At 35.4% G+C, this 17,840-nt stretch overlaps 3 protein-coding genes and 1 long non-coding RNA gene across 4 annotated transcripts; 3 read left to right on the top strand and 1 right to left on the bottom strand.

The window, feature by feature from the left end:
* The first annotated feature begins 448 nt into the window (after nucleotides 1-448).
* On the top strand, nucleotides 449-1,009 carry LOC141680546 (uncharacterized). Its single transcript, XM_074486742.1, has one exon. The coding sequence runs from the start codon at nucleotides 449-451 to the stop codon at nucleotides 1,007-1,009; it is 561 nt and encodes a 186-aa protein (XP_074342843.1).
* A 772-nt stretch (nucleotides 1,010-1,781) lies between these two features.
* On the bottom strand, nucleotides 1,782-4,123 carry LOC141678891 (putative pectinesterase/pectinesterase inhibitor 13). The gene is made up of 2 exons (XM_074485314.1): nucleotides 3,055-4,123; nucleotides 1,782-2,623 (listed from the first exon to the last, which is right to left on the bottom strand). Exons 1-2 carry the CDS (start codon nucleotides 4,043-4,045, stop codon nucleotides 1,926-1,928), a joined length of 1,689 nt encoding a protein of 562 aa, XP_074341415.1. The 5' UTR covers nucleotides 4,046-4,123; the 3' UTR covers nucleotides 1,782-1,925.
* Nucleotides 4,124-4,658: 535 nt separating this feature from the next.
* Nucleotides 4,659-6,732, top strand: LOC141679092 (pentatricopeptide repeat-containing protein At5g66520-like). The gene has a single exon (XM_074485577.1). It carries the CDS (start codon nucleotides 4,705-4,707, stop codon nucleotides 6,580-6,582), a length of 1,878 nt encoding a protein of 625 aa, XP_074341678.1. The 5' UTR covers nucleotides 4,659-4,704; the 3' UTR covers nucleotides 6,583-6,732.
* Nucleotides 6,733-9,609: 2,877 nt separating this feature from the next.
* LOC141678717 (uncharacterized) lies at nucleotides 9,610-11,442 on the top strand. The gene is made up of 3 exons (XR_012557875.1): nucleotides 9,610-9,961; nucleotides 10,416-10,468; nucleotides 10,564-11,442. It is a non-coding gene; the product is annotated as an uncharacterized LOC141678717 (long non-coding RNA).
* The last annotated feature ends 6,398 nt before the right edge of the window (nucleotides 11,443-17,840 follow it).

Here is a 17,840-nt window from a genome sequence, read left to right as displayed (position 1 = left end):
CAATATGGTACACATGAAAATTTAAAGCACACAAAGATATCGCTCATAAATTATAAATAATAAAAGTAATATTTGAAAAAGTTAAAAGTAGAAAGATGATATTGAGATTTAGCAAAAAAATTAAACAAATATGCTATTGAAAATTTCCTAATTTTTAAATTTTGAATCACCATTTTATGGATAGTAACATTTTTGTAAATTTTATAAATATATTCATAATCTAAAAGATCATTTAATAATAACAATTTTCTAGACAATTATTATCCACTGAAAATATCTTAAATATGCTATAGAATTTAGATACTCTTTTTTTTCTCTCTTTTTGTACTCATTTGCCCCCAAAACAAATAAATAAGCATCCCCACTCTCCAATCCCAAATTCAAAATAAACCCTAATTTCACCCCCAAAATTTCCAATTGAACCTCTAATTTGACCTCACCGATCCCAATGCAACACCACCATTTCCCTCGCTGCACCAGCTGCCACGGCAGCGCGTCACCTCACTCGCCTTCAAACAATCTCTCCGCTGTCACTTTCTCCGTCCGTCACCGCGGCCAATTCCGGCGACTCTGCACCTCCTGTGTCCTCAAATACCATCCCGGTCACTTCTGTCCCATCTGTTTCGCCGTCTACGACGTCGATTCGCCGGCTCCGACGGTCAACCACCGCGTGATGTGCATATCGTGTCCGTCGGTTCTGCATTCCGACTGCGTTGTTCCGGCGATTAACTGTAAGTCGCCGCCGTACCAGTGTCCGCCGTGTCGGAACCCTAGATTTGAGTTTTTTAGGGCGGAGAGTGAGGGAGTTGATGAGAATTTGGCGAGGCAGTTTTTAGCGGCGGCGAAGATTGCGGTGGTGTCGGTGAAGGCGGCGGCGAAGGAAGCGAGAGCGGTTGCGGAAGGGAGAGCGAGAGAGGCGATTAGAGCGAGGAGGATTGCGATGGAAGCTGTGGAACAACATTATTTAGACGATCATGATCATAATAATGATTGTAATGGAATGAATTGAATTTAGTTAGATACAGATTGTGTATGTATGATTCGATTTTTCGATGTTTATATTGTAGCGGTATCTGTTGTAGTCCGTTGTGGATTCTGGAATTGAAATCTTTGGATGTTTCGCCATTTTTGGAGCTCTGTTTTGCATGTTGTTTTCGAGGTAATTTTATTGGCTGTGTTTCTCGAAGATTGTTTACTATATGTAAGTAAGATCGAATGTGGAAAGAATCTGGTTAGGCGTATGAATGACTATATCTAAGATCCAAGCTTGATAGGCCTATGAATGGCTAAGTTTGGAGTAAAGAAGGCTTGGAATAGAAATGTGAAGGTTTTAACATTTATATTTGGCGGAGTTTAGGCATTGTTGCTATAGATGATCGAAGCTGAGATTTGGAAGTACACTGCATTTTTGTTATAGTCTCTTACGAAATGCTGGTAAAACCTTAGCTAAGGCTACACTGATAAAAGCTTTAGCGTAAAAGGCCTTCTGGTTCTTGGTTTATCGGATATCAGAACCCTAATCCTATGTGATGACCTATGTGTTATGTTTCGGTCTACATGTTTAATTGGTTACAATGGAGAACTCATTTACATCATCAACATTATCTCATTTTTGGATTTTACATCGTTTTCATTCTGATTTCATTCTTATATTGTTCATTCCCATTCTCCATTTATGTGCAGCAGTTTAGATGACAATGCCTGTGATAACCTTCTTTCTTTTAGTTTTGTTTTTTTCAAGGTCTGTTGATCAAATAGTTGGTAAAATTGTTGCTGTGATCTATATAAACCACTTAAAAGGGTCAGCTGTATCATATATGACACCACCAATGCATATAAAGTATCAAAACATTTGCATGACTCTGCTTATACAACCTTTGGGATCCATTACCTAAATGGACACAATCAAAACAAATTGTAGAAATTTATCTGGTCAAACCAAGAACAAATGGGGCACCAGTTTTTGGAATCCACTGATCTCCTTGTAAAAAGGGTCCAGCAGTAAATGGAGTAGCTTCATTTCTGTTTGTCATAACTTTATAACCCCTCCACTTAACTCTCTGGGCAGTGTTTGCACCAGGTCCTCTGTTGTTGAACTCCCTGTAAAACAATGTGTCCAATGCAAAAGTACCCTGCCACGGCATCCATCCAACGGGCTGAATGAAGTCACCCATCATAGATTCCATAATAACTGTTGTAGAGAATTCCTTCCACGGTCGTCCCAGGAATGTTGGGGTCTGGAATCTGGTGGGGTATAGTTTCTGTTCAGGTACTATGCGGCAGTTTTGGATAACAATGCCCGTGGTTTCAAAACGGTTAGTTTTGCCTTGGGCGGTGATTGTGTTTTGTTGATTTGGCATTGGTTGTCTGACGATGATCAAGGAGTTTTGGATGACCACAGTGGCGTCACCAAAGATGAAGTCAACTGTACCAGAGATGACACAGTTGCGGTAGAATTGACGATGCGTTTGTGTGTACAAGGAGTCTTGGTATCCGTCAATCCTGACATTGTAAAATGCTGACATGTCCGACTGGCTTCGGAGTGCCACCGCTTGGTGTCCCTGTGGTCCAGCTGTGTTTTGGAATCCCATGGATTTTGCTATGAATCCGGTTCCAACGGCAGCTGCCAAGAGATATTCAAATTTAATAATTAAATTTAAACACTAGTTTTTTATTTCCAGGACAAAAGAAGAATGAAAAGACAAAACTGTTCCCTTCAGGGTAATTTGGTCAATTTATGTTTGTTTGCCCCAGAAATTAAAAAAAAAATCTCTTTGTAAATAACATTTCCCTTGCGCAATTTGTTAAGTTAGACTGTGAGAGCCTTGTTGGTTTCAAAGGCAGAACCACTGTCAAAATCTTTTATGCCTTTTAAATTTAAGGACATAAATAAAGTTTATAGTAACAAGATGATTAGCTTGTTGGAAAACTAGTAAAGATGAGAAATACTATTCCTAACAGTAATTTATGTAACACTATGAACTCATCTTTGTATTTAGTAAATTAAAATTCAAGTGAATTAACTAATTTAGAATAAAGGTTTTGTGCACATACCAAAGGATGCAGTTTGCATGGTTGGAACTCCCTGGGTATTGCACTTTCTGCCAGTCACAATGGTTTTTCTTGGTCCATCTCCGTACATGAAAACATTAACTTGATCTTTGGTAACAGTGATGTACTCATCATAAATCCCAGCTTTCACATATATGGTATATCTCCCTGGTTTGTTCTTAGGGTAAGCAGCAAGAGCAGCAGCAATAGTCTTAAACTGTCCGCTACCATCTTTAGCAACGACAGCATCGGGCCTAATTTGTGCATTCTTAGCAGCCAACAACTTCCTGTCACCATTGGAAAGCCACTCAGGGTAGCCATTATTAGTGTTGAGAAGGCGTCTAGAAGTCACATTCTTGTCTTCAGGAATGTCAAAAGACTTGAGAATGTCAGACATTGTGGAGACAATGGCAAGGGCATTGCTCGTTAGCTGAGTGGCATTCATAAGGTCATTCGACATAGATTCCTTAAGATCAGGATTAACTTCACAAGCATCCAAACAAGTGTCTTGGTATGAAACAACAGCGCTGAGCCAGTTCATGAGTTCAGCTTTTCTGTCAGACATGGTGTGCAGATCGCTATCTCCAACCGTGGATAAAGAAGCTTGGAGCTCATCAACAGCAAATTTCAACAAATCTTTGCACTCCTCAACAGCCAATTTTTGGCTCTTTTCGGTCACACTTTTGCCAATTGTTGCTGATTTCTCCAAAGCTGTTTTCACTTCTTGAAGAGTGCTTTGAAGGGCTGCTAGATAATAATCCTTAGGTGTGGCACTTTGATTATTAGCCAAGCTGTTAAGGCTGTTTACACATGCTTCCTTATAATCGGTGGGTCCACAAATGGTTGCGACGGGCTTGGTGGTTGTGGCCAAGGGATCCTTTTCGCCATCCTCCGGGTATAATTTGTGATGGACAACATCAGTACCGACTAGTCCAATGACGGCTGCCACTACGCAAATACCGGCAACGGCGAAAAGGATTAACTTGTTCTTCATGCTGGATCCTCTTCTCTGAGAATCTTATGTAATTCTCAAAGAAATGATCCTTGCATTTGCAAGAGAAAGGCAAATTGAAAGAACTATGGTTAAAATAATTTATAGACATGCATGCATGCATGATTGTATCTCCAATTATTTAGGAGGAAAGCTCTATATTTTATCAATTTGACCGCTAAATTCACTTAGAGTTCATTGATTTCCAGGGGTTAAGCTAAATTTGGATTATTAATCTTTACATTGCTAAATTTAAAATTACAGTTGAGTTCCTGAATACCTTATATATATTGGATACTATTTTATCATAATTTCTTAAGAGTTTTGTGCAGAAATACAACCTGCACTTCATAGTACTCTATTTAGTTCTTGCATAACCGATACAATAACAACATTTTTGTAATCGGTAAAATCAGAAATTTTGTATAAGTGGTCAACTTATAACCATACATTTCGTTTTTATTCAAATATATTTTCGACCTCTATAGTTGAATATACTAAATTTAGTCCAAAAAACCAAGAAAGAATAGAATGATCAAGATTTAAAAAAAAAAAAAAACAAATTGCAGGGGCATTCTTGTCATATTGACTACAAATTAACTAACTCAACTACCTAGTCTGTTTAATACACACCCGCCAAAAAAATAGATAATTGTCAAGAAATGACCACAATTCAACTCTTTCATGGGACCCCGCCACCTAAAACATCTACTCACAAAACCCATTTTACTACACATTACACTGTTGAATCATGTTCATCTATGTCTGAACTGAAGCAGTTTCATGCCCAATTCATTAAACTTGGTCTCTCCTATGACAATGATGCCATGGGTAGAGTAATTAAAATCAGTGCTATTTCACATTTTGGTGATTTTCATTATGCCCTTAAGGTGTTTGATTTAATTCCTCTACCAGATGCTTTTATTTATAATACTGTTATTAGAGGGTGTCTTCAATGTCATTATGTTAAAGATTGTATTTTGATGTACTGTGATATGTTGAATGAAGGGGTTTGGCCTAATAAGTTTACGTTTCCTCCGGTGATACGGGGTTGTTCGGTTGGGAATGGTGTGGAAGAGGGGAGGCAAATACATGGCCAGGTTTTGAAGTTTGGGTTTGGGGATGATGGGTTTTGTCAGAATAATTTGATTCATATGTATGTGAGTTTTTGTTGTTTGGAGGAAGCGAGGAGGGTTTTTGATACGATGGGTAGGCGGGATTCTGTGTCGATGACAACTTTGATTAGTGGGCTTGCCAAGTCGGGGTGTGTTGATGAAGCTCGTGAAGTATTTGAGTTGGTTACGGAGAAAAGTTCTGTTCTTTGGAATGCGATGATTGCTGGTTATGTTCAGAGTGATCGGTTTCATGAGGCGTTTGTGCTTTTTGATAGGATGAGAAAGCAGGAGGTGGAGTTGGATAAATATGTGGCTGCGAGTATGTTGTCAGCTTGTACAGGTTTAGGAGCTCTTGAACAAGGAGAGTGGATACATGAGTACATTAAGAGGAGTGGGATTGATGTTGATCCAAAACTTGCAACGACGATTATTGATATGTATTGTAAATGTGGTTGCTTGGATAAGGCTTTTGAAGTTTTTAATGGGCTTTCTGTAAAAGGAATCTCATCATGGAATTGCATGATTGGGGGCTTAGCTACGCATGGGAAAGGGGAAGCTGCTATTGAGCTTCTGAAGTTGATGGAAATAGAAAAAGTAGAACCTGATTACATCACATTTGTGAGTATATTGAGTGCATGTGCTCATTCTGGTCTGGTTGAAGAAGGCCAGTATTATTTTCGGTACATGACTGAATTTTATGGTATTGAGCCTGGAAAAGAGCATTTTGGATGCATGGTTGACCTGTTAGGTAGAGCTGGAAAGCTGGAGGAAGCAAAAAAGATTGTGAATGAAATGCCTGTGGCTCCAGATGTGGGTGTATTGGGAGCCCTTCTTGGAGCTTGTAGAATACATGGGAATATCGAGCTTGGAGAGGAAATAGGTAGGAAAGTGATTGAGCTAGAGCCTCAAAATAGTGGGCGTTATGTTCTGTTAGCTAATCTATATGCCAATGCTGGAAGATGGGAAGATGTTGCTAATGTAAGGAAGCTGATGAATGACAGGGGAGTGAAGAAGGCTCCTGGGTTTTCCTTGATTGAATTGGAAGGTGTTGTTAATGAGTTCATTGCAGGAGGAAGGGCTCATCCTGAAACTAGAGAGATATACGCTAAAGTTGATGAAATGTTGAACTGTATCAGAACTATAGGCTATGTTCCTGATACTGATGCAGTATTGCATGACATGAATGAAGAAGAGAAAGAGAACCCTTTGTTCTATCACAGTGAAAAACTCGCTATTGCATTTGGTTTGTTAAAGAGCAAACCCGGGGAAATAATTCGTATCACAAAAAATTTGAGAGTATGCAAGGACTGTCACCAAGCAAGTAAGCTGATCTCGAAGTTATTCGAACGGGAGATAATTGTAAGGGATCGAAGCAGGTTCCACCATTTCCAAGGGGGAGAATGTTCCTGTAATGACTACTGGTAATGTTAGATGCTGAGTACTAATAAATGTTTGGTTCTTTTGTATTTATTTGTACATCTTAACTGTCCATGTACTCTGATTCCCCGACTTGTACTAAATATTCTGCAGTAAATGGTTGAGATAAATTGGTCCTATATTTTTGCTTGTTCTTTATTTCCGGCATCCTTTCAAGATTTCAGCAGTAATAACTTTGTATTTTCAAAATTAATTATGTATTCAACTGTTTTCTTAAATAATTAAAATAAAAATAAAAATACCCGTTAGGGAAACCAGAACTTCGTAGATTGAGTTGATTGTGAAAAGGTAGTTAGTGGTGGAATCTACAGATTAAAGCAACATTTAGCTCGTGTTTTTAGAGAAGTTACATTTGCGATGAGGCACCAGAGGACGCACCCGAAAATGCGAGAAATTCATATGGTTCTTTGTTCAGTGAAAGAGAAAATAAAAATAAATATGATTAGGAGGGGGTGAAGGACAAATTTAGCCTATTTTTACATAAAATTGATAAAAATAACCAATTTCTGAAAAATTGGCCAACTTTGGCCAAAGGGATACCCAACTGTCAGTGGAGTATCCACTTTATATAAGATACCCAACTGGCAGTGGAGTATCCCATATATGAAATACCCAACTACCAGTGGAGTATCTTATACAAATTGGGATACCCAACTGACAGTTGAGTATTCAACCTGTCAAAATTGGTCACTTCAGAATGACTATTTTTGTTAAATTTTTTCAAAAATCGGCTATTTTTTGTCATTTTTTCTTAGGGGATGCATAAGTTTCCTCAATGATGATGCGTACAAGGATGAGCAAGAGCCTCTTACGGACAAGATTAGGCCGGGATTCAAGAAGTACTGAGGCACAGTTTTTATGATATTGAGGCTGAAGTGCTGAACAATAGTTACAAAATTGGCTAACTGCTAAAAATATAGCGAGGGCGTACCAGGGGTTTAGTTATAGAAATCGACCCGAAATTTCAGAAATCTCTAATAAATTATTAATAAATCTGTAAAAAATTCTGTAAATCATTGGTAAATTATTCACGTCAAATCACTTGATAAAATCACAAATGGCTATCTTAATCAAATAATTTCGATTTTTGAAATCTGTAACACGCTGCTGTAATATATTTAAGAAAAATAATTATTTATCAAAATAATTAAAAATTTAAATTTTATTTTAATGTAATGAAGCACTGTTCTATATAAAGACATTGATATCCCCTTCATCATCTAATAACTTCATATATATATATATATATATATATATATATTAATTTCCTTTAACTTTTCAAAATTTGTTTTTTATGATTTTCAAAGTGATCTTTTCACATCATTATTTTATAATTGGATATAATATGTATATAGGAATGTTAATAAATAAATTCATGAGTACATGGAATTAAATTTAGACTTGATTGCACTTTTTATACCTGAATAATAATATTTTGCAAGAATATGGCTAATTTTTTTTCATGTAAATTAGATGGCTAAATTTTTATTTTTTTTATAACGTAAAGGCTCCGCACTTTATCCGCTAAATTTTTAGTTAAATATTAATAAATCCAGGAGTATATTTGTCAAAAACCATTTATATAATTATAATATGTATATATATTCGTCTTTTAATGATTTTATTAAATTGAAAATATCTCAAATAAATCTCAAATTTTTACTAGTACTTTCCGGTACACAGGTCAAAAAATTAGTTTAAGCATAAAAATGATTTTTTTATTACGTAAGCTTTTTGTTTAATTTTAATAAATTAAATATTTCTTATATAAATCCAAAATACTTACTAGTGCTTACTAGGATGTTGAATAAAGTATTATAAAAATTCCAAATCAAGAAAAAATTGTTCATCATAAAAAATGAATTAAAGAATGATTTTATATATACATTTTTCTATTACATAAGCTATTCCGAAATATTTTTAATAAATTGAATTTTTTTTAAATAAATTCCAACTTTTTACTAGTGCTTAGCACGAGTCCGATTAAGCTACCATAAAAAATTTGAGTCTAAATAATATGTTTAGCATAAAAAAACAAAAAAAATACGAATATATGTGTACTTTATAATAATTTAAACATATTTTGACAATTTTACCCCTGCGTCTATTAATATTTAAAATTTTTAAAATTTAGCCATCGCATTGACATGGATAAAATTTTAACCATTTCCGTGTAAAAATTAACATTATTCGGGTATATAAAATATAATTAAGTCTTAAATTTAACCGACTTGAAATTTTAAGCTCAATTTATTTCTTTTTTGCATGTGCCCCACTAACTAATTGTTACCATTTTGTTAGTTGTCCAATTTATAACGATGATTAAATATTAGTAGCAGCAAAAATTAGTCTCCAATTTATAATGATTAATGTTAAATATTACTTCTTCTATTATTTAATATAAGACGACTTTTGGCACATGTTTTTTTCAAAAGAAAAATTTGTGAATAAAAGTTTTAATCTCATAATTTTATTCAAAAAAAAGAATTTTTAAAAAATAATAATTCTATGTGGTCAACCTCCTAAATATGTGTGTCAAAAAGTCATATATTAAAAAAAAAGGAGCAATAGCAGTTAAAATTAATCTCATCTTATTTTAGTAGATTTTTTGGCGTAGGTTTTAACAAATTTAAATTACGTAGTAGATTTTTTGGAATAGGTTTAACAAATTACGTGTTCGCTACCAATATTTTTTTTGTCAGGTCGCTGCCAATAATTTAAATTTGATGTAAACTTGTAGATTAAAGGTGGTAACTTGAATAATGACAACTAGTAATACAGCTGGGAATTCCATAATGTAGAAAATAATTACTAGTTAAATTTTATAATAAGTAGCTAAATGTTGTTAAATTAGCAAAGTGTGTGGGAGTGTGTGCATGCATGTTTATAGTAAAGAAAGAGAAAGCATGCATGTATGCATTTTTAGGGTACTCAAAGATGAACATGCCCGTCAATGTCATTTTCTACTAATGCCATGGTGCTCAACTTTGAGCAAAGAAGAGTTGGAGTGTCAAATACAGTTTAGATTAACTGCTCTCTTTTCAGATCACCTTTCCGATCAAAATCAGCATCGAGTTAAACTCTCTATAATACTGCAGAGGAAATTAAACGAAGTACTCCAGATACCCAGGACCTACTTCCCGATCGAAAGCAGCTAAAACGCTTGTCTTTCGACCCCCCCCCCCCCCCCAACTCTCTCTCTCTCGCTCTCTCCCTCCCTCCCCCGCCACCTCTCTCTCTCTCTCTCTCTCTCTCTCTCTCTCTCTCTCCCTCTCTCTCTCTCCCCCCTCCGATCCGTCCCTGGTATTCGAAGAACTCTTGCTACGTGCAGGCTACTACTAAATCCAGAGAGACACCAGGCTTAAAGGTAACTGTTAACTTGTTCAAACTTTATCAGTTGCTACTAGTCTTGCGCTTTAACGCTACACACGTATATACTACTACAATTTAGAATGGACAAACAAATTAATCTGGCACTGGAAGAAAAGATAAACTGAAAAAATGCCGATAAAGTAATTGCTACTTAAGATTCTACAATGTAATTAATTCCCTTTGCATATCTGAAAATATTACTGTATTGGTGGAATTATGTGTCCGTGTGGTTTTAGTCCAGCCAAGCTTACTGTATTGGTGTGTTCTGTCATGTTGCTACATAATGGTTATTTCAGAGATATGGTGGAATTTTGCAGAGAACTTTAGTTGCTTTGATCTTTGTTATTTTGGAATTTCTTTGAATCGTCTAATTATTGATCGCTCAAATTTAAGTTTAATATTGACTGTAACTAGATATCAGTTGAACTAATAGTTTGTTAAATTGTCAGATGTTGCCAGAGATGTGCGAGTTCCTTGCATATCTCATAGTCTACCTGTCCAGGTATTTGCAGTCATAATGTTTAATCGTTTGTAAGATTACATCTATACGTGCATTTCATTATTTTTGTTTCTAATTTTGTTATATTATTATGGCAGTATATTTGGACTGAGGACACTTAGTGCAGACCCTGCAGACGAGGTCCCTGCAGTGGAGATCACCCCCACTGCAGTAAACCAAGAAATTCGTCCTAATCAGCACCAACAGCGGGAAGAACAACCACCAAATGCTAGGAATAATGTAACTTCTGATCACATTTTCTTATCTCGACTGTTTCATTTGCTCCTTGCGCATATCATATTCCCACCTCTCTCCTTTACATATACACTCCTCACTGCTGTATTTTACTTTATTGCTAACCACCGCAAGGCGGTAGCAGTTATTTTTATTTCTTTTCTTGCATTGATTCCCAGTCTCGCGATATACCTTGCACTACATCACCATCATAAATCGAGTCCTGTAAAAACTCAACCGTCAGATTTTAGTATTTACAAATTTGATATTCGAGATGATAATCTGTCCTGTAATATCAGCTTGGCTCTCTATATATTCAACTCTTACGAAAGTAATCGAGTTGATATTAGATCGCATGTTAGCCTCTCATTCGCCAAAAACACAATCGATTCTATATACTTACCTCTTTTCTCTTTAAATATTTATGAATCCCAACATTTCCCCATTCGTATTTCAAAAAAATCCCGCTTCAACAAAAAAACGTTAATTTTAATAAAAACATATTTTTATATCTACTTATCGAGTCTAGTATCACAACCTATTCTATCCTGGATCCACAAAAAGTTGCTACTTATCAACTTCGGACAGGATGCAATATCCTAGCTTTCCGCACCTTAAGTGGATATACTTTGACACGAGATCGATGCAGGGATTTGTAGAGTTGTGGCATATGTAATAAAAAAAATATTGTAAATAGTGAATTTATAATTTGGTACATGTAATAAATGAAATTTCTTGTACAATATGTTTCCGTTATTGAATTCCAGTTATGTTGATTTCAGAAATCATTGGTCTGATTCTGCTGATTTGAAAGCAGTTGATATGTTCATTATTTGCAAAAGCTTTATATCATTTAACGTTCCTGTACTGCATATGTATATGTTTTAATATGATGGGTGAGTGTGTGCGCAAAACAGCAGTATGTGTGAGTAGGGGCGAGAGTGAATAATCTCAAAACTCTATATGATATTGACACGGCAGCTTGAATGATGAGATATGAATGAGGAAGTAAGTATGACATACCTCCATGATCAAGGTAACTCCGGGATTTGGTAATGAGAAACATCGAACATAAGCACTTCATTATTAGGTTCATTTTAACATGAGAAAATGTTAGTGTACCCTTGAAACAATTTGATCAAGAGGACTGAATGAAATGGAAGGAAATTAAAATAGAAAAAAAAAATAAGTGAACCGTCTTAAATCCAAAGACACACAAAAAACAATAAATTTGTTTATGTACTTATTAACAATATTTGTTCATCAAGTCCAGCTCATTCAAAACAATCTAGTCCAGGCAAACAATCCGGTCCAGGCAAACCAGTCCAGCAACATGATGATCAGGCCCATAGTTAATATGCAAGATCAGTCCATTAGCAGTAGTATAAGGCTTAATCTATTAGAGTTAGTCATATAAGTTATAGTTTATTGTCAGCTCAGCGTAACTAACTTTTCAGTTAGTTATTCTCAATGATGTATATAGACAAAATAGGCTAGCTGGACTTAGTACTGAAACTTCTTCTTCTTCTTTTTCTTCTTCATTCTTCTGCATTTTTTTTACTCTGTAAAAACAAGTTTGTTAGCTTAATGATAAAATGGAGATTACTCCACCAAACGAATGATTTTACTTTTCATTTCTGTAAGGTTAGCTGTGCAATTTACATAGTATCAGAGCTACGCTTGATATTTTAGACTTGCAATTTCTTCGTACAATCATCAGGTGATCTTGTTTCTTCTCCGAATCGATTCTTGATTGATTTCTTCAGAAACTGTACGTATCATACATTGTTATACGTATTGATTAATGCATTACTTCATGATGATTAGTTTTTTTTTGTATAAGATCGTGAATTTTTCTTCGTGATTCTATACAATTTGTGTTGTTCTTCATTCCGATCTTCATCTTCTTCGTTTGTGATTACTCCTTCGTTATTGTTAATTCATCAAACATTGTAATTTTTTTTTTGTCATTCGATTATGGCTAGTACAAACACTACTAATTCCACCATAACCACAAATCATGATCCGTCGAATGCTTATTACATACATCCGTCTGATTCGTCAAATTCTCAATTAGTTTCTGTTAAGTTCAATGGAAATGGCTTCACAAACTGGAAAAGATCTATGATGTTAGCATTATCTGCTAAAAATAAGTTCGGTTTTGTTAATGGAACAATAACGAAACCAGAAATTACATCTGTGGATTATGTTGCGTGGGAGAGATGCAACAACCTGGTGATTTCTTGATTATTGTTCAATATTGATGAGAATATTGCAAGGAGTGTTCTGTTTCTTGATACTACAAGTGCGATCTGGAATGATTTAGAGGAGCGTTTTGGTTTCACATCTATCACACAAGTATATACTCTTGAGCAGAAACTGATTGAGATCACTCAAGGAAATTAGAGTATTTCTGAATTTTACACACAGATTAAGTCAGTTTGGGATAATATTGATGAGGTGAATCCTATGGTATATTGTAATTGTGGCAGCTGTACTTGTCAAGTAAATGCTAAGTTGTTGCAGAAGCAACAAGAACAGAGACTACTTCAATTTCTCATGAAGTTGAATGATCAGTTTTCAATTGTTAGAGGGCACATTTTGTTGATGCATCCACTTCCATCTGTTTCTCAAGCTTTCAGAATTATTGTTCAAGAAGAGAATCACAAAGAGTTTTCTAACTCAGGACAATCTGATGCAATGGCTTTTGCTGCTATTAAAAGGTCATTTGGATCTGGTAACTCTGGAAATACTAATTTTCAGTACTCTAAACCTAATTCTGGGAGCAATGGAAATAACAATTTCTCTGGCAACTTCAACAAGAAGAAATCAGGTTCCAACTATTTTTGCACCAATTGCAAAATTTCAGGCCACAGTATTGACAGATGCTTTAAGATTCATGGTTTTCCTGCTGGATTTAAACAGAACAACAAGTATAAGAAAGTAGCTGATGTGTCACAATCTAATCCTGAAGGTGTTATCCCTGATTCTGCTGAGGTTTCAAATGCTAGTATCTCTAATTCTGTTAATTCTATTTCAGAGGAACAGTACAATCACCTTATTGAGTTGCTTAACAATCAAAAAATTCAAAGCCCTGCTACAGATTCTCATGCTGCTTTAGCAGGTAAAACTTGTTTAATGACAGCATCATTCAATTCTATTTGGTTGTTAGGTAGTGGGGCTACAGATCATATTTGTCCAAATCTTAATGATTTCTCTGAATATAAGGCCATCACTACCTCTGATAACAAAATCACCATCCCTGATGGAAAGCAAATAACAGCTTTGCATATTGGCAAAGTTCAACTGAATTCTGATTTTCATCTACAAGATGTCTTACATGTGCCTGACTTCCAGTTCAAACTTTTATCAGTTCACAAGTTGTGTGAAGATTTGCATTGCCAATTGATATTTTCTGATAATAAATATTTTGTACAGGGCCATTCTCAGAAAGGACAGCCAATTCTTCTTGGTAATCTGAGAAATGGGCTTTACATCATTGAACATAGTAATCTTGTTTCTGCTGCTGCAACTCATGCTAAATGCTGCTTTACTGCTGTTGAAGACACCAAGCTCTGGCATATTAGATTAGGGCACCTTCCAATTTCTCAAATGAAATATTTGTCAAAATTTATATCTGTCAAGGATACTTCAGATATTATCTGTCAAGTTTGTCCACTTGCTAAGCAAGCAAGAAATTCCTTTCCTCATAGCAGTATTAAGACAAAAGCTGTATTTGAATTGATTCATGTTAATATCTGGGGTCCTTATAGGACAAAAACTCATTATGGTTGTAATCAATTTGTCACTATTGTTAATGATTTTAGTAGATTTACTTGGATACATATGATCAAGTTTAAGTCTTAGGCTGCTGATGTTTTAACCAATTTCATCAAATATTCTGAAACTCAGTTCAATGCAAAAGTATTGTGTGTCAGGTCTGATAATGCCTTAGAATTCTGTGAAGGGAAGCTTAAATCTGTTTATGCACAAAAGGGAATTGTGCACCAGACAAGTTGTTCTCACACTCCCCAACATAATGGGGTAGTGGAGAGAAAACACAGGCACTTGCTAGATACTGCCAGGGCTTTGTTATTTCAGTCCAAGGTTCCAGATAAGTATTTGGGGGGAATGTATACTATGTGCATGTTATTTGATTAACAAGATGCCATTAGTTAGTATTAATAATGTTACTCCGTTCAGCATTTTGTATAAGGATTCCCCAGATTTACAGAATCTCAGGCCATTTGGATGCTTATGTTTTGCTGCTACTGTTAAGGTTCATAGGACAAAATTTCAACCAAGAGCTACAGCTTGTGTGTTTTTTAGGCTATCCTACATCACAAAAAGGATATAAGGTACTTGACTTGAACACTCACCAATTATTTGTTTCCAGAGATGTAAAGTTTCATGAAATGCACTTTCCTTTCCATCTTATTTCTGGAAATCAATCTGATTTCTACAACTCTGCTGTTTTTCTACCAAAATTCACTTCTTTATCTGATGATCCCTACATTGCACCAATTCATGCTCATTATGATGGTCATTCTGATGTTGATGATAATTCTCATTTTGAAAATACTGGATCTTTTGATAATACTGTAGACATTAGTATTCCTGTCAGATCATCCACTAGACATAAAACCACACCTCATTATCTCAAGGATTATATTTGTGCAACTGCTCAAAATAATCATTGGTGTAATGTGGTTTCTTCCTCATCATATTCTGCCCCTCATAAAGCTTTTCTCACACAAGTCAATACTATATCTGAGCCTGCAAACTATAATGAAGCTTCTAAACATACATTGTGGATAGAGGCAATGCAGAAAGAATTAAAAGCATTAGCAGACAATAATACTTGGAGTATTATAGATTTACCAGCTGGCAAGAAAGCAATAGGTTGTAAATGGGTTTACAAGGTTAAATTGAAATCTGATGGTAGTCTGGAAAGATGCAAAGCCAGGTTGGTTGCTAAAGGGTTCAATCAAAGATATGGTGTTGATTTTGAAGAGACTTATTCTCCTGTTATTAAAATGAATACTGTCAGGTGTATAATTGCTTTAGCAGCTAGTAAAAAATGGCATATTCATCAACTAGATGTGAATAATGCATTTTTACATGGGGATTTACATGAAGAGGTGTACATGAAGATTTCTGAAGGATTGTCTCATATCTATCCTTCTAATAAGGTCTGCAGGTTAATAAAGTCATTGTATGGTCTTAGACAATCCTCTAGAAATTGGTCAGAAAAATTGGTTGCAGAATTGATTGATCAGGGTTATAAGCAATCAAAAAATGATTATAGTCTTTTCATAAAGAAATCAGATCAGCATATGACTATCATAGCTGTTTATGTAGATGATATTATCATCACTGGTTCTGATGATCAGACCATTTCTAATTTGAAGACTCATCTTGACAATGCTTTTAGTATAAAGGATCTTGGTTACTTGAATTACTTTCTGGGAATAGAAGTTGGTTATGAACCTGGTGGCATTATTCTTAGTCAAAATAAGTTTACTAGAGATTTGATTGCTGCTTGTCAATTTGACCTATCTGTTAAGGCTGTTACTCCATTGCCAATGAGTTTGAAACTACAATCTGACAGTGGTGAGCTCATGTCTGATCCTGAATTATATAGATCATTGGTTGGCAAGCTCAATTACTTGACCAACACAAGACCAGATTTGTGTTATGCTGTACAAGTATTGAGTCAATATATGCAAAAACCCAGAGTGCCTCATCTTCAAGTTTTAATTCATACCTTGAGATATGTTTCACATACAGTTGGCCAAGGCATTATGTTACAGGCTACAGACCAGTTAACTCTTCAAGCCTATTCTGATTCAGACTGGGCTTCTTGTCCAGAATCTAGACGTTCTATTACTGGCTATGTATTGTTGTTTGGAAATTCTCCAGTTGCTTGGAAGTCAAAGAAACAAGGGACAGTTTCAAGGTCATCATCAGAGTCTGAATATAGAGCAATGGCTGCAGCAACATCTGAAATCACTTGGACAGTCCGTTTATTAGAAGAACTTGGTGTTACTAATCTAAACCTATCACACTGCATTGTGACAATCAGTCAGCATTGCACATAGCCAAGAATCCTGTTTTCCATGAGAGGACTAAACATATAGAAATAGACTGCCATTTTACTAGAGACAAAGTACTTGAAGGTCTTATCCAGCTTATTTATTTGCCAACTAAAAGTCAGGTAGCCGATGTTTTTACCAAGATCATTCCTTCAGCTCAGTTTAACAATTTGTTATCCAAGTTAGGAATGTACTCTGTCCATTCCACCTTGAGTGGGGATATTAACAATATTTGTTCATCAAGTCCAGCTCATTCAAAACAATCTAGTCCAGGCAAACAATCCAGTCCAGGCAAACCAGTCCAGCAACATGATGATCAGGCCCATAGTCAATATGCAAGATCAGTCCATTAGCAGTAGTATAAGGCTTAGTCTATTAGAGTTAGTGATATAAGTTATAGTTTATTGCCAGCTCAGCGTAACTAACTTTTCAGTTAGTTATTCTCAATGATGTATATAGACAAAATAGGCTAGCTGGACTTAGTACTGAAACTTCTTCTTCTTCTTCATTCTTCTGCGTTTTTTTTTACTCTATAAAAACAAGTTTGTTAGCTTAATGATAAAATGGAGATTACTCCACCAAACGAATGATTTTACTTTTCATTTCTGTAAGGTTAGCTGTGCAATTTACAGTACTTAAAATGTGAAAGGATACACTTGGCTTCTGATCATCAGAACTGAAGACATATATGAAGCTACAAAGGACAGATATGTCCATCACCAAGTCAAAGAACTAAAAGTTTAAACTACTGCTTTTACTTCTCTTTTGCACTCTAACTTCTATCTTTTTGAAGAAGTATCTTACAATTGCAGAGGAGAGGGAAAAACCATCATTGCTGCCACCATTTTTAGCCAGCAATCCATGCAATATCTTTATACCAGCTTGTCATGAAAACATCTTCGATCTGCGAAACATTTGAGAGGCTACAATGAATGAACCTACAACTTCATTTACCCCATTCTTTATGAATAAAGCATGAGAATGTAAGTAGAAGGCATAATATTAAAGATAGATGACAAAAATTACTTCTAAACAGATGGAAATAT

This window comes from Apium graveolens, chromosome 8 (assembly GCF_009905375.1).
Source record: "Apium graveolens cultivar Ventura chromosome 8, ASM990537v1, whole genome shotgun sequence".
Taxonomy (NCBI): Eukaryota; Viridiplantae; Streptophyta; class Magnoliopsida; order Apiales; family Apiaceae; genus Apium; species Apium graveolens.
Note: the sequence above shows the minus strand (reverse complement) of the source record. Positions and strands in the feature narration are given on the sequence as shown.